The sequence below is a fragment of the Larus michahellis genome, chromosome 8, assembly GCF_964199755.1.
Source record: "Larus michahellis chromosome 8, bLarMic1.1, whole genome shotgun sequence".
Lineage (NCBI taxonomy): Eukaryota > Metazoa > Chordata > Aves > Charadriiformes > Laridae > Larus > Larus michahellis.
In genome coordinates, this window is record NC_133903.1 from 53,282,256 (window position 1) to 53,297,981 (window position 15,726).

Below are 15,726 nucleotides of genomic sequence, written 5' to 3' on the forward strand. Positions count from 1 at the left end.
ACCTCTCTCTTTGATTGCAGTTAATGGAATTGTCACCTTTATGTACTCATGTTCCATTTCTCAACCTGTCTGGACTTTGGCCTCCAAAGGTTACCACTGGTAGTGAAGTAATATGATTAAGGGAGTCTTTTTAGACAGATTTATGCAAGATTTCTTCTCCGGCAAGTGTCACATCTAGTCTAGTTCTGCAAAAGAGAATATTTCAAAGATGCCAACTGTCATCTAAAACCACTAAATTGTTCTGCAGTGCTGGTGGAGAGGACTGCAGGCCATCTCAGAGCCATGCTGATTTACACCACCTGAAGCTGTATCCCTACAGCTTGAAACACAGGCTTTTGTTAATAATGAAAAAAAGAATGTTCCCATCTCTCAGAAAGCACATTTAAAATGGAATTTTCATTAGTTACTTTGTAATGAAAAGGCAAAAGGGTGTATTTTAAGTGAATCTGTCCAGAATCTTGGAAAAAGAGGGAGGTTATTTGAAGCAGTAATATCTGAAGCAAAACCACAACAGCCACACTCCAAACAGAAAAAAGTGGTCTTGTGTTCCATTTAACCTACGTATGCTTACAAGATATTTTCAAGTTTATAGAAAGATTTTGAAATTATAGAGGCTTCACTGCACACATGTCTACTCTTCCTGCATTTGGTATGAAGCACAAATTAATCATCATTATTCTGCACTAATATAACACCTCTTAACCCTCAGCTTTCAGAATATTTCAAAGGAGTAATGAATTAAGCCTCATGTGGTCTTGGGAATATGTGATAATCTAAACTTTGATTCTTTAATTTAAAAAGAAAGCGTTTTCAGGACTTTGATTTTGGAGGCTGGAGATCTTGTAATTGTTCTTGAAAATGTCTTCATTTGTAACCCCCTTGGAAAGAAACCATGTGAGTGCTGGAGAACTGTAATGAATTGGAAAAATGTATTAAGGAAAAGTTAATATAATACATTTTAATACATTTGTCTGTACTTACAGACAGATAACTTTTTTTTTTTAAATGCTATTTATTGGAGCAAAAAGACCTGAATAAATCGAGGTACTGATGTGATATAGGTGTAAAAAAGGCAAAATTGATCCCTGTCTGTCTGTAACTAAGAGTGCATAGGGAATTATTATTGCCATTGGAGAAGTCACTAGCAAGACATCATTTTGAACACTATGTGTTATGTCGGGCTGTGATCACTCATGTTCAGAAAAGATGAATTCTGACTGAAACAAATGAAGAGGAAGCTTATTAGAGAATCCAAAACTTGCTGTTATGAAAGACAGTGTAATGGTTAATGTTTAACTTGGCAAAACAAAAGTTAAGAAGGGATTTAAACAGCATCTACAAATACACTGTGGGAGGAGAACAAGTATTATTTATATTAAAAGAAAGTGTCAGCAATCTATGAATATACAGAGGAGAGAAATAATGAAGTTTGTTTTTAATGAACAGAAGAATAGGACTCTGGAACAAAACAGCGGAGAAGGGAGATAGTTGGGAGGATAAAGAGCAAGAACTATAAACCAGAGCTCAGCACGCGCATGGCAGGCTTTATAAGATCTGGTTGTCAGAGGAAGTAGAAGCACACTCAGGTCCATTTCTCTGGCTTCATTTTACTGCTTTTCAGTTGAACACAACATTTTGGTATATCCACAGTCACAGTGCTTTGGTTTGGGGCAGTGAACTAACATGAAACAGCTTGTTTGTGCCTCTGAACTCTACGCTTTCCCTCCGCGGCGCACTCCCTTGGTCAGAGTGGTAGCCTCACGCTAGGATTTGTTCCCACGGGCCAGCTGCCTGCGTGCCTGGACCGGTCAGACTCGGATTGGGAGGTACACGTCTCAGAAGGGAGAAATCTGCATCCCACAACAGGAGGTGCGGACCTCCTGGGAAGCAGAGCAGAGCACAAGAGCACACACTCCCCCTGTGCAATGAGCTGACTTGGAATTACAGTCAGGAGGGTGGTATTTTTTTTTTTTTAAATCTATCAAAGCAAAACATTTAGACTAATGCAAGAAAACTACAAATACTTCAGTTTGGGTCTAATGTCCTTTTCTACCCCACCTAGATGCAAAGTATTCCCAATGGAAAGTCAGTTTTCACCCAGAAGATTTCGGTTTTGTAGAAGTGGTGTTTTCCATCAGAAAATCACTCCAACGGAAAATTACTAACTGGTTCTAATACCAAGTGACTAGCAAAGCTCTCAAAATGATTCAGTGGCAAAGCTGGAATGAGAACCCACAGCTCCTGACCACGAACCCTGTGCTCTAACCACGAGACAACACTCATCTTTCCCTGAGCAAGGTTGTTCCTTGCAGTATTTCTGCCTCGGCCAAAGTGGGAAAACTCTGGAAATGTTGCAAGACAGCTTTTTGCTACAAGATTTCCTGCTGTAGACTATTTGGGGGGATAACGGGAAAAATCCCCAGTGGCTCCCCGGGGCCTCTTGAGAAGCGCTGGGACGTGGTGGGAGCATGAGGGTTTCCATCAGCTCCTTCCCCGTGGGTCGTGGAGGGATGTGGTGGGGTCTGGTCCTGCCTGCGCCGGAGCGTGCAGCCACTGCTGGCCCAACTCCATTTTCAAGGGATGCTTTAAAATGACAAGCGGATCCTACTGCCCTGCCCTCCATTTTAAACAAACCTTAAATAAACTCAGGGTTTATTCCTCCCATCAGGAATTTTCCAGCTTTTCAGGTAAAATGCTCAAATGGAGTAACCCCACGGAGAAAAATCTAACTCATGGCTTGCAGTCCTGTTTTATTTATTTAAGAAGCGATTATGTATTTATGGGTCAAGGTGGGGGATGTTTTAGAGTTGTCCTCACTCCAGACATACCCTTCTGCTTGTTTCCTTATATTTAGTCTTCCCCTGGCTCTCAGTGTGGCTTCTTGCATCGCTTAAAAGCTAAACATTTCTGCAACCCCCAACATTTCTGCAGTCATGTATGGCCACAGGGCTGAGAAACACGATTTAGCAACAAGCCCTTTAACGAAAAGAGCCAAACCTCCTCCTTGTTTCTGTTTTATTTGCTTTTAAATAAAGGAGAAATACGATTCCCTTTCCGAGGCAAAAAATACTGGTATCAGTTGAATTCCTGACAGGGCACAGTGCACGCTCGGCTTTCCAGGGCAGTGCAGCTTGACAGCTATGCCTAACACACAGCAGATCCCTTTAACGGCGCTCGGGGCGAGCTCCACAACGCGGGCCCCCAAATGCAAACCAGATGCCGGCACCGGCCGGCGCGGCCTTCAAAGGCGAGCGGGGGAGGCCCGGCCGCTCCCGCCTCCCCCTTCTCCGCCCCGGCGGGGGACGGCAGCGCAAGCGCGGCCGGGCCGAGCCGAGCCGAGCCGGGGGTGGTGGGGGGAACGCGGCGGGCTTCCCGGCAGCGGCCGGCGGTCAGGAAATTGCCTTGTCAGGAAAAGCGCGGTTTTCTGTACCCCGCTCCCTGCGCAGCTAATATAGTGTTTCAGTTTGGACAAGTAAGTGACCGGCGCTCGCCAAGCCCCGGTGGCGACTGAGCCGTGGCCGGGAGGGCTCCCCCCAAGCTCAGCCAGGCCAGGCGGGCGCCGCCCCTGAGGGGGCGCGCGCTCCCTCAGCCCCGCCGGCCGTTAGGGCCGTTAACGGCGGCGGGCCCGACGCGCCCGGCCCTGCTGGGCCCCTCTCTCCGGAGCTCCGCGCTGACACGCAAACTCCTTCCCTGCTCTCCGTGAGGTTGAGAAACGTATCGCGTTTGCGGTGGTGGTGTTTAATTAAAAAAGCCTGTGGTGCCCTTGTGTATCACCGCCCCCTCTCCGTCCGCCCTCCGGCTCTTTCCCCAGGGAGCCCCTCTCGCTGCACTCCCGGGCCTCACGCACCTCGGCCAGGGCGCGCGTTGGCTGTGCGATTAAATTGCTCCGAATCCCCTTCGGAGACTGGTTTTCGCGTAACTGGTGGGGCATTATAGGATTTACATTCTCATCTCCCTGCCTGGCTTCCCGAAGTTTGCTTTTACTGATATTTCTCAACAGCACAGCCTATATATAACGCTTAAATTTAATGAGAATGGGTCTGCCCTTTTTCACAGGCCCTTTGTGTTGACAAGCTCCAGGCAGCGCCTGGGGAGGTTTTGCAGGGCTGGGGTAGGCACATCTCCTCCTCCCAAGGCCTCCTCCTGCAGGCAGGGGTGGAGGAGTCACCATTTTCCCTGATGCCTTTCCCTGAGCTTTAAATGTCAGCGCTCAGGTGACCTGACGTAGGCAGATGGGACGTGTACATCACTTACATACTTGCTTAATCCTCCAGGTCCCTGGGAGATTTCCTTAAATGTATTTTTTGCCCTTAACGCACATTGGTCATTTCCAGGCTGGCATTGCTGGCAGCGGGGTCCTCTTGCTGCTTGCTTCCACTGCAGCCTCCTTCCTCCTCTCGCAGCTCCGCTTTCTCACACCTTTGCAGCACTGTCTCCTTTGCATGGCAGTTGCTCCTGCATTCTCATAAAGCTTGTGGGCTGGCAGGGAGCCCACCCCAGTAACCTGGTGGAGTTTACTTGCGCTTGGCTCCAGACCTTGCCATAATGGCCGTGTTCGTCGCTAGTGATGTGCTCCGCACCCCTGAGGAACTGGTGACCTTGCAGATTCTTTCTCTGCTGAGGTGTCTGGGACTTGTTATCTAGTTTAGTAAATTTAGCATCAGTGCCTCTTCTCTGGAGAACACAAGAAATAAATGTCAAGGAAGGAGAGGAGAGGGCTCTCTCGTCTCTGAGGTTCTTAGAAAGTAATAAACAGATACATTACGTGAAGGTGGTCTCCTCATTTTTCATCCTCATGTATTCTCTCATCCTGGAAGACTATTTGCTTAATTTATTGAAATTAACTTTTTTCTAAATGTACTTAAATATAGTACAAAAAACATATGAAATTTTAAAGTGTCTTTAAATGTTAATGGCCCCCTTTCCTTTAGGAATATGTACTGGAATATGGTAAAAAAAATAGCAGCTTTTTCTTTTTTTTTTTCTTCCCCTGGGAAGGGTGCCTGGGATATGAGGATGAAAGAGGAAAACAGGGGGAATTGGGTTCTTGTAGGTACAGCTGTTCCCAGCTGTAAGAATCAGGGCAGAAAGAAATTTATAGCGTCAGGAGAGACTAAATAAACTAGTACTATGCTGGGAGGTTTTTATGTGTATTCTTAGCCACTTTTGTTACTCTGTCCTGTGTTTCTAACAGTCCTACACTAAGTTATTATTTGAAATGGTTTGTTCTTTTGAAAAAGTTGTCCTCTTCCCAAATAAGGGTTGTTATCCATTTTGTTTCTTGTACTTCCTCAATAAGTCTGCCTTCTCTCTTTCCATAAGCCATTCTTCCTTTAACCATTCTTTTGATTATGTTGGAGGTTGATCTGTTTCCTGAGAACTGGTAGGTTTACAGAAGAGGATCAGAATAGCTCTCCTGTGTGTTCCTGTTTTGTATCTCCGGCTTTTCTAATGAGTCACTTTTTGAAATTTTTCCTGGTACCTTCCACTGGAATATCAAAGAGCCTGGAGTGCTAAATCAACAGTAGTGGCATGGCCTTGGTAGAAAGGTGTTTCTGAGCTTCATTTTCAAAGGGAAAACTCTGATCAGCATTGTCTTTTTGGCTCTTGTTAATACCTTCTGGTTGGTGTCTTGAGCTGCCTTCAGTTTCCCCTCTGCATTTCCGCATGTGAAAGGGAAAGTACTCAGACCGTTCATAAAATAAAGTCTGAAAAATTTGTGACCTTCAGCTGTTTGAGGCAAGCAAGCGTACAATCTTGACGTCTGAGATGTTTTGAGAGAGTCACTGAAGGGAACTTATAGACAAGTGTTGGCCTGATACCCTTTCAGGCTTGTCTTTGTGGGAGTTTGAAATGATGAGACTGTTAGGATCATTAAGAAGGCAGATTTTGCATTGATAAAAACAAAACAAACAAACAAAAAAACCCAGCTGTGTATGTAGGAAGAAGGAAGAGAACTCACTGGGTTCAGATGAACAGATGTGATTCTTTCACTGTAAAAAAGAAGGGGATGTAGACATGTACGGTCTATCTAGAGATCTGATTTTTGTGCAGAATTTGTGTTTCTTTTAACCTAAGCTAATGTGCAACCTCACTTCCTCTTAAGTAGTTATGACAGGAACTTCAGGGCTAGTGTTTTTGGATTTTCAGCCCAAATAAATGTTTAATTTTAAAGTGACAGATTACTTAGGGCTGTCATTCTTCTTGTGCTCTTACTATGCAAGAGTGAACAAATACTGTATTGTAAACTGTGGATTTGGCGTATAGACACATGTTTGCTTCTGGGCTGAGCATCTTGAAAAAAGTGGTTTACAGCATGTCGTTAAAAATTGATTTCACTGTTGCATCTACTGCTGGTCTAAGTGTTCCAGTATCTGCCAGGAGTAATTATAGACAGTTGGTTCAGATGTTGCTTAAATGTGTAAGCCTTGATGGGAAATGCAGTGGATTTCAGCCAGAATGCTAATTTTGATGTTTTGTAATTTCATAAAACTGTGAACTCAGAACAAATTATTTTTATACTGATCTACTGGTACATAGTCACACAGCTAGGGCCAAATTCAACCTTGATGTAGCACTGAAATCTACAGAACTGATAAAAGCTAGAGTATCAGCACTAACCTAAAGTTGACTAATTTGGTATCCACAGTAGCATAATAATGGCTTTATTTACCTAGGATTCCGGGTAAGCGTATGTACCCTGCCCTGAAGCTCATGGTACTGAGGCTGGTTTGCTCCAGGAATGCAGTTTAAAGCTAGTGTGCATATGTTAACATGAACTGCAGTTGTGCCTTTTGAATTGCATTCTGCTTCAAGTTATATTTTATAATATGTATTTTATATTTTGTAAATTAAGATTATTGTGCTAGGGATATGTTTACTGTGTGCTGCTTTTGTGTATGTGTGGTGGAGTTTTTTTATTTTTATTGCTTGTTTCTCCATTTCTGTTAGCATACAAGAGAATGAAAAAATACAAAAGTCACAGTACAGGGATCTATCTCTCTTTTAGAGGCAATGAACAAAGATTGTTCTTTCTGTCCAGCATGGGGCAGGTTTAAGTGATAGAGATACAGGAATAAGAAAGATCTTAGCGTTAGATTAATAAGCTGATGGATCCAACCACTTGGATCCATCAGTCATTTTGGAGCCTGTTGCCTCCTTTCAACTAGTCATGAAGCTGTTACAGCTAGAATTTATGTAATAATCAGATGGCATTTTTTTCCCCTCACAGTCAATGTAAACAAGATAGTGTCTTCTTTCAGAGCTTCAAGCATTCTGCAGTGTCATTTGGGACATGTCTCTCTGCCAAATCATTAGCACAGCCTTTAGGGCTGCATGCAGCTGCAGTGTCAGAGGAGGGAATGGATCTAAATATGTTGGTGTGCGTGAATTGTATCGATTGCTGTTTTCAGGGTGTGGAAAAGAAAGCGTGCTGCTATATACCTTCTTAATTCCTTAGGTTTTCCTGCATGAGAATTGTGTCTTGGCATAAACTGATCAACATTTCCTCTGACAAATTGTAGGTTATGGCAAGCATTCAAAATCTTGCAGATATGTGACCGCACCTGTGATGTTCACAAGTGTCAAGAGTTTAATCCCGAACTACTAATATGGCTGGGAGTTTTGCCACTGACTTTAATGGATGCAGGATCAGACCCTGCCTATAAAGTGATGGCCCAGTCCGAGCAGGGCAAGAGAGCCCCAGAGGGATTTGGAGCTGTTGGGTTTCCCCAGTAGCATGTGTTGTCTCTCCTCATCTCATTTTGTGTGTTCATATTGCTCTTTGCTCAGCCTTCCTTTTTCCTGAGAGCTCCTCTCTGCAGCTGTTTCCTGCTGTTCCTGGTGTTAGACGATCAGTAAAGCAGAGAGCGAGCTGAGCTTGTTCTTTTGTGCAGCGTGGTTACGGGCTGGGGAACAAATGGGGCTGCCCAGTTTACCACTGTCATGTTGATGATCTTGCAGTGATATTCCTGGTCGGTTTTTGGTCTCACAGCCTCTGACTGGGCAGCCTGGTTGCTGTGTGAGGCGTGCTGCGGCATTGGTCTTATGCCTGTTGCAATGCAGAGTCCATCAGTGCCCAGGTGTGGGCGCCTTGATCTTCCTTCCAAGGAAAACCAGAGTGAGCAGTAGCCTTAAGTCTTCTCCAAGCATATAGTTGTGAGGAGCTCCTCGATTCCTGTGTTTAGACACACTTTGAGGGCCAATGTAGTGGGAATTGCCTGAAGTTTGAAATCCCTGGCCTTCCATAATAGGGCCTCTCTGTTCCCATCAGTTGGGACCAACATGTTTTTCTCCTGTGGGCGTCTCTGAGCAGTATCTCTGCAGTCTTAGGAAAAAAAGAAACCAGTGTTGGGATAGTTACTTGCTGCTTATTAGTACTTACTACTGCACTCTGTTATGGTACTTATTATTGCCACATCCAGGAAGAATCAGGAAGCAGAAAAATGGCTTTTGACTTACCTGGCCATGTTAAGATTGTGAGTTCAGCTCATCACCCATGGTCGCTAAATAGCTGCAGAGAGCCTTCTGGGAACAATTCAGAAGGCGATGTAATTGCAGCTGCATGGTGAAGGCAAATACGGAGCAATTGCTTAATGTCTGCTCTAGCTCAGGAACTCAGGCACGTCAAACAAAACTAGCAGGTGGCACGCTCCGAACAAATGAAAAGACTTTTTCTTGCATTGTTTACACAGAACTTTATAACTTATTACGACAGTAGTTTGCAATTGCAAAAGTTTCCCTGGATTCAAGAAGAGCACAAACAAATTTGGTGAGGAAAAAGCCTTCAAGGTCTCCTAATCCTAAAGATAAAATTTCTGGCTCAGGAAGTGCTTCTACTGTAGATAGCAGGAGGAAGAAGGTGTCTTGGGGAAGTATTGCTGGATGAAAAGGGCAGGCATGTGCTTTTATTATGGCTTCTGCTGCTTGTGGCAGGATACTGTATTAATTGGACCTTTCATCTGACCCAGTGCAGCCACGCTCTTTAATCAGGGTTCAGAATGCTGTTGTTTTTATTTGATCAGTGGTACTATGGGCTGTATCTGCCAGTGTGAGTTCAAGTAAGTAACTGGAAGGCAAGCATCATTTTTCTGTTTTAGTACAATCTCTTCTAGAGCAGATTATAAAGAAAAACAACTCTGTTGTACAATTAAGAGCTTGATATTTGTTGACACCGGTCATGCTGACATCTTTCTGCTGTTCGTGAGTGAGATATCTATGTAGGCAGTAGAAGCTGAAAATAAAGAAATTTTGGATCTCATTTCTTAGAATAATTTGTTAGTCATTTTCATTTCTCCGCTAATTAGTTACACCAGGATAAACCAGGATATGTTTTACTTTATATCGGAGCAGGTGGAAGAAGTTTGGACTGAAAGTATTTAAAATACAAAAGATAGAATTAAAGGGCAGAAGGCAGTGATGAAGTAATGGCTTTGTCTTGGATACTGAGAGAGGGGGAAAAAAGAAGATATGGAGAGACATTACAGAAGATTAGTACATAGTGAATTATTTATATAGGGAGAAGGAGATACTAGAAAGTAGTAGAATGTTTTCAGTCCTGTGTTGGGATTTACTGAGACTATGTTACAGTGTTGGGGGGGCAATTAGGAAGATTTTGGTGGAGCAATCTAGGTATTACGGGACTGGGAGTTGGGGTCTGTTTCTACTGCTAAAATGAGGTCTCTTCCACTATTTGAAGCTGTTTTTCCTTGTTCTAAGATGTGAGAAAGGTCTACAGAATTTACCAGGGAATGGATGAAATAATGGATGGAAAACAATCCAGAAATGTTTGGATTTTAGTGAAGAAGCATATTTTCTCTAGCTTGGTTTTTATTTATGACAGTTTTGTTATTGTTAACACAGTCCTCACATTCCTAAGACAGAGATCTCCTGCATGTACGTGTTTCTGTTTTGGGAAGGGAAAAGGGGAGATGAGGTTTGCTTTTGTTCCTTGTTTTTGTTTTGTTTGCTGTTGGGTAGCTGAAAAATAAATGCTTGTTGATAGTTATAGCATAGTCCCTTGGGCATTTAAGGTTATTATTCTATATTAGTACTGCCCTTCAGCGCAGTGTTAGAATTCTCCGTCTGCTCCCACTCTCCCACACAGACATGTGCCTTCTTTGTCTCTTCACATCCAAACAGGAATTAAAGATCCTGTAAGAGGAAAGGGAGTTCACTGTCTTCAAGAAGAGATGGCCACTCTACCACCACCACTTCTGTTAGTTTACTGTAACACTAGAAAGCCAACAAACTGCTGAATTTCCAATATAATGTCAAAAATGCTTCTTTCATTTTATCTCCTTTCTACAATTGAGAAACAGCTTTTATTTAGCATATTTAGATCTTTTCACAGTAAGATTTTGAAGCCTAATTTGAGCCTGTTAATCTTTTTCTCGGTAATCCATGTAAAAGCACAGCTGCACTACTAAAACCATACTGTTTGTCCGTGGTCGCTGGGTCTGGGCAACCTGCGGCGTTCCAGAGATCAAAGTTTAAAACAGACGTGCCAGCCCTTCATAATTCCTTGTATTTGAGCACATGATACCACAAAATCTATACTTGCTGCTGATACATACTTCTGCTGAGCTTCTGCCTGCGTGCGGGTGAGTGTGCAGCCTTCCTGTGCTGTAGCTTTAACACAAAGGTACGTCCTGGCAATTTGATAACCGTGAATTAAGGTAGGATAGTCTGAGTTTAGTAGTTAGTTGTAATGAAACAATCATCTGGTTACTTAGTCATTCCTTTTAAATTAAAGTAAACAATGTTAAGGATTTTCTTTTTTTAAAGAAATATTTTTGCAAATGACAGTTTCACCCCTCCTTCTTTTCATTGCCTATGTGGGAAAACTAGCACATTTGTTTAAGGATAAACTGGGAAGTCTGTGGTTTCCAGCACGCACATTTTGAATAATATTTATACAGACTATTATTTAATGGGCCATATAAATATTTATCATATGCTGTAGCCCTTTGATCATAAATGCTTGTTTGAAAAGCCATTCTGTCCCTGCTGTGATTTGCAAAGAAAGAGGCCATTGCTGTTTTAGTGCTTGGAGGGAATTTTGGCTTCTTGTCCTGTCTTAGGAGTTGTAGTCATGGACTAAGGCGGTCAAGCTGGACGTGTCTTTTAAAATGTTTTGGGGTTTTTTTTTCTCTCTTTCTGTTTGCAGATTCAAATAATAAGTTCTAAATACGGGGCCCTTATTCTGAAATGGACAGGCAAAGCTGTATTGAAGTTTTGGAGGCCTTTTTACTTGGCTGCAAGAAGCCAGGCTTCCTGAGTTAGGTACTTCAGGAATGTAGAAGGTAGTGGCATTATCAGCACTGCTTTCCACCTCTTGAGAGGTCCACAAACATGCATTATCCATGCATCAAATACTTTGGTGTCTTGGTAGGAATATTGCACTCGAGGAATTGACATGTCTGACTGGACCTTTGGGACTTTTTATTTCAATTGTTTTTCTTGTTCGCTCTTTTCCTTGTGATTGCATTGACTGCAGAAGCTGTATGCTAAGACTTCAGTAGATACAAAATCCAAACCAAAGTTTTATTTGCACAACCAAGTTTTCTTTACACATGGCAATGGATCTTGGTGTCCAGACTCCAAAGCAAGAATTTTGTGCTGGGACCTTCTTCTACCTCTGAACTCGCTTCCTCTTGTACCAAAGGAATCTTCTGTAACGAAAAATGAAAGGCAACATTCCTCTTTAAATTCTTATTAAAGTACTTTGGCTAAATATTTTCCACCAACCACTGCTGAGTTCTTAGGTTCTCAAGAAGTACCTTTAGACAGAGTCCCTAATTGGTGACACTTATGACCTAGAAATGACAGTGCTTTTTGTGGATCCGATTGACAAGTAGGTGACATACCAAGTGATTGGTATTGCAGAAAAACCCTTGGCATCAAATGATGTTTTTGCAAGCAGATCAGATCCTATTGCAGAGACTCTATACTTTGAACAGTAACGTAGTGCTTGCTGTGCTTGAAAAAAAAGGATTAATATTTACTTTTAGCCTTTTTTTCGTAAGATACTGAAGTTTTGCTTTGTAAATCTAGGTGAGCTTTACTCAGAGAAAGACCAGTTAAAATAGGTTTGTGGTTCTTGTTTTTGGACTTTGTCACTTAACTCCTTCTTACGTACACTGATTTACAGAAATAAAGTAGTGGATATGCGTAGACTGATATGTACTGCTGGAGCACATAAACAAACTCTGCTTCCTGCACAGTCACTCACACATGCACGTCCTGGTTGCTTAGTAAGGAAAAAAAGGAAAGTAAACATGACATGGGCTGATTGGGTTCCAGGTTTCAAATGTTTGTGGGAAGAATCCAATGCAAAGCCATAATTTTAAGTGCTGAGTAGGAGGTACTATGAGCTTAATTCTCTAACATCTGTTAAGCTTGTTCTCTAAGTAGCAAAAACACATTAATGAGCTAAAATCAAGGCTGCCATAGATGGAAGAGAAATCAAAAATCAGAGTAATTGTGTGTGTGTGTGAGAAGGAGGCAGGATGTAAAATACTCCCTTTGCTATTTGTATTTTGAAAAAAGCAAGTAAGAAGCAAGTAAGCCTATGTTAAAAAAATAATCTTCTTTGCAGTTTGTGGTTTATTCTTGTCTTTTTATGAGTCAGCAGCTATAAAGGCAGTGCCGAAATAGGGAAAAACAGGGAAATTCATGAGATAGTATCAGGAACAGTCTTATGCAATTTCTTTGTAGGAGAATTTCTTGCAAGTAGCTAGCAGCATCTGCAGCCAGCCTTTTAAGCTTTGAGGAGATGGAGTGCAAAATTAAAAAGTGAACGTCATCTGTTGAAAAGAATGTCTTAAAACTGCTTTTACAGCCAAGGGCTAAGAGGAAGATGTAGAGTGCTGTAAGTATCCCCAGCTGACAGATGTGGTATTAATCACTGATATCAGGAGAATTGTCCTCTCTGTGACAGAGGCATTAGCTTTTGTTAGTCTGACCAGGTCATAGAGCCAGAGCCAAGAAAATAAAGTGAGCTTTCTTGCCAGTATTCCTAGGTGTTAGACTCATGGCACACCATTATTTTTAGCTGATTGCTCATCGCTTGAACAGATGACCTTGCTTAACAAGATTAGTGTGTATTGCCCCTGATCTACTGGGCAGAATCAGTATGCTGAAAGGGAGAAGCTAGTATTTACAACAGTACCGCAATATGCTCTGTAGCTTTGAGTTTTTTCTAGTTTCTGATACTGTTAGAAGCTAGTGATCTGTACAGCTTCCTCTAGTGACCCTGCCGTGGTGCACATAGAATGCAGTGTGATAACTGCTTTGGTTTGTACCAGGGTGCTTAGGAGCTGTAGTGATGGGACAGAACTCCCTCATGCTAATGCCGTCCGAGCAAAGAACAAAAAAATGTTCCCTGGTCCCCAGTGGGAGTCTAAGCATGAAGTGGTTACCAGCCAACCAGAGATGGGAACAGCCACTTACACGGCAACCGTATGTTCAGACCGACACCCAAGGACAGGTCTTGACCTATACTCAAGATGTTTCATGGGGAAAAAAAAAGGGCTTGGTTTTCTGTCTTGTAGAAATAAAACAATTAAAAAACATTGCTTCCTAAGTTGAAGGCAATTTACAATTTACAGCAGCTGTTACTGTCTGAAGGTAGAAAGAGGACTTTCACTGTTTTCTGTTCCACCGCTTTTTCTGTCAGGCTTTTGGTATACTTTGCCACTAAACTCTAGTTATTTAAAAAAAAAAAAAAGGATTAATTTGAAATGTGAATAATCCCATTGTTCTACTAAGCAGTACTTTCTAAATCTTTCCCCCTTTGCCCGTAACTCTGCCTCTGAACAACCCATCTTCCATGCACAGAAATAATCCAGGTCACTTCTTTGGGAGAGATGGGCTGTTTTTAAGTAGAGCCATTTTGGTGCTCAGTAAATACTGTGTATTCATCTGATTATAATTGATCCATTCATTTTCTGCAAATCAGAAACTATGCATCAGCTGAGTTTTGTGTGTTTTAGAGTCTTACTAAGAGATTCATACAAGCACTAAACGTGGTACTTGTCTGACATTTTAAATACTTTGTATCAGCTTTTACTTAGCACTCTCCCAGCTTGATTAGAATGTAAATGTTAACTATTAATTAAGAACAAACTGTGAGAAATTAAGTACAGTGCATTTGTCACTGTATTAAATGTCAAATAGTTAAACGTAATATAGTGAAGTAAGCAACTCATTGTGAATAATTAAATCAATTAACTTAACCTCACTTTGTTCTTGTAGGTTGTCAGAGAGTAGGCAGAGATTTCCTGGGATCCTTTCATAACTCAACACATTTTCAGCAAATTATTTTCTGAATCTTTAAAATTGTGTGGTTCGTGGATAGCTCTTAAAAACTAAACCTTTTTTTGTGTTTTTTTTTTTCTTTTTCTTTGAAGGGCTCAAAAGTGGGTAATAAGTGCCAGATTGTCACTTAGTTATTTTAATTATCAGCATCACACCACTTTTTTTTTGTGGGGGGGGAACTGTTTTCAGATTCTGCAGAAATTCATCGTGACTCACCGTCTCATTCAGCCGTAATATGCCACTCATGAGCTGGTTGTCTCTATGGGAGGCAGCAGCTCTTGTCTCCTCATTCCTCTTAAGGTCAGGATTCAGTAGAGCCATGCACAACACCCCTTTCACTAATTGAGGAGTGTAATTTGTTTGCATTGAGGCAATGACATATCTGTGGTGATTCTTCCTGTCTCATCTAGAGGTGAATCCAATTTACCAGGCATCAGCAGTTTCCCCATCTGCCAGAGCTCAGGAAAACCCATAAGTCTCTGGATTGAAATTTTCCTCCTGTGTTAAACACCAGCTCCTGATTGTTGCTGAGTTTGGAACCATACCCTTTCCTTCCCTTCCTGTCTCCTTCCCCCTTTTTCCCTTTATGTGGGCATAATACTGTATGGCCACAGCTCAGTTCCTTGATTATATGAGTGCATGAACTTTATCTTAGCATGCATATTCTTACTTGCAAATTTACAGTTTGCTTTTCAGGAGCTTCTGTGCCATGAAACTTACAAACATTTGAAGAAAAAAAGTACAACTAGTGCAAGATTTGAAAATTAATTAAGATTTCAAATCAATTAAAAAATACCAAGTGGAGACTGCCTGCAGAAAAGAGTTACCAAGCAGAGTACCTGCACAGCATCTCTCCTGTCCTGTCCAGCACAGTTTTGCATCATCAGTCATTTTATCTGTTTTTAACCCTTTTTTTTTTATTTCCCCCCAACAGGTTTTGTTAAAAATGCATAGTAAGAAGCAGGCTCCAGTAAAATACTACGTTGGAATTGATGTTGGGTCAGCAAGTGTTCGCGCGGCTTTGGTAGACGAGTTTGGGACAGTAGTGGCACATGCAGATCAGCCAATCCAAATTTGGGAACCCCAGCCAGACCACTACGAGCAATCCTCTGCAGGCATATGGGCTGCCTGTTGCTCGGTCACAAAGGTATGCAAAAAAAGAGAAAATAAAGGAGATAGGTGTTGCAGGTAGCTCTTCAAGTTTTGAAAGTTTAAAGTCTTCCAGTCACTGGCCTTTAACATCCAGTTCTGTGCATACGGTATTACTGTATAACTGTAACCATTCCTGTGCATTAAAACACCTTGAGGCTATGGCAGATGTAGCCTGACAATGTCTGTTATACAGGTGAGGAGCTGAAGGCCAGAGTGAAAGAAGCTTGTGATACATCTGAAAATAGAATGAAAGCT

The 15,726-nt window shown here is 42.0% G+C and overlaps 1 protein-coding gene across 27 annotated transcripts in view; it reads left to right on the top strand.

Moving 5' to 3' along the window:
• Positions 1–15,726, top strand: part of FGGY (FGGY carbohydrate kinase domain containing) — a 327,883-nt gene that overhangs the window by 177,877 nt on the left and 134,280 nt on the right. For 24 of the 27 annotated variants that reach the window (XR_012588585.1, XR_012588583.1, XR_012588584.1 and 21 more), the window contains one exon: positions 15,254–15,466. Coding sequence is in view for 24 of the 27 variants with exons in the window: in XM_074596613.1 (XP_074452714.1) it covers positions 15,254–15,466 (213 nt within the window). In the remaining 3 variants the exon portion in view is untranslated. Of the gene's footprint in view, positions 1–3,324; positions 3,473–3,588; positions 3,705–10,470; positions 10,643–15,253; positions 15,467–15,726 lie in introns of those variants that run through there. The other 3 variants (XM_074596630.1, XM_074596633.1, XM_074596636.1) reach the window with 3 other exon arrangements.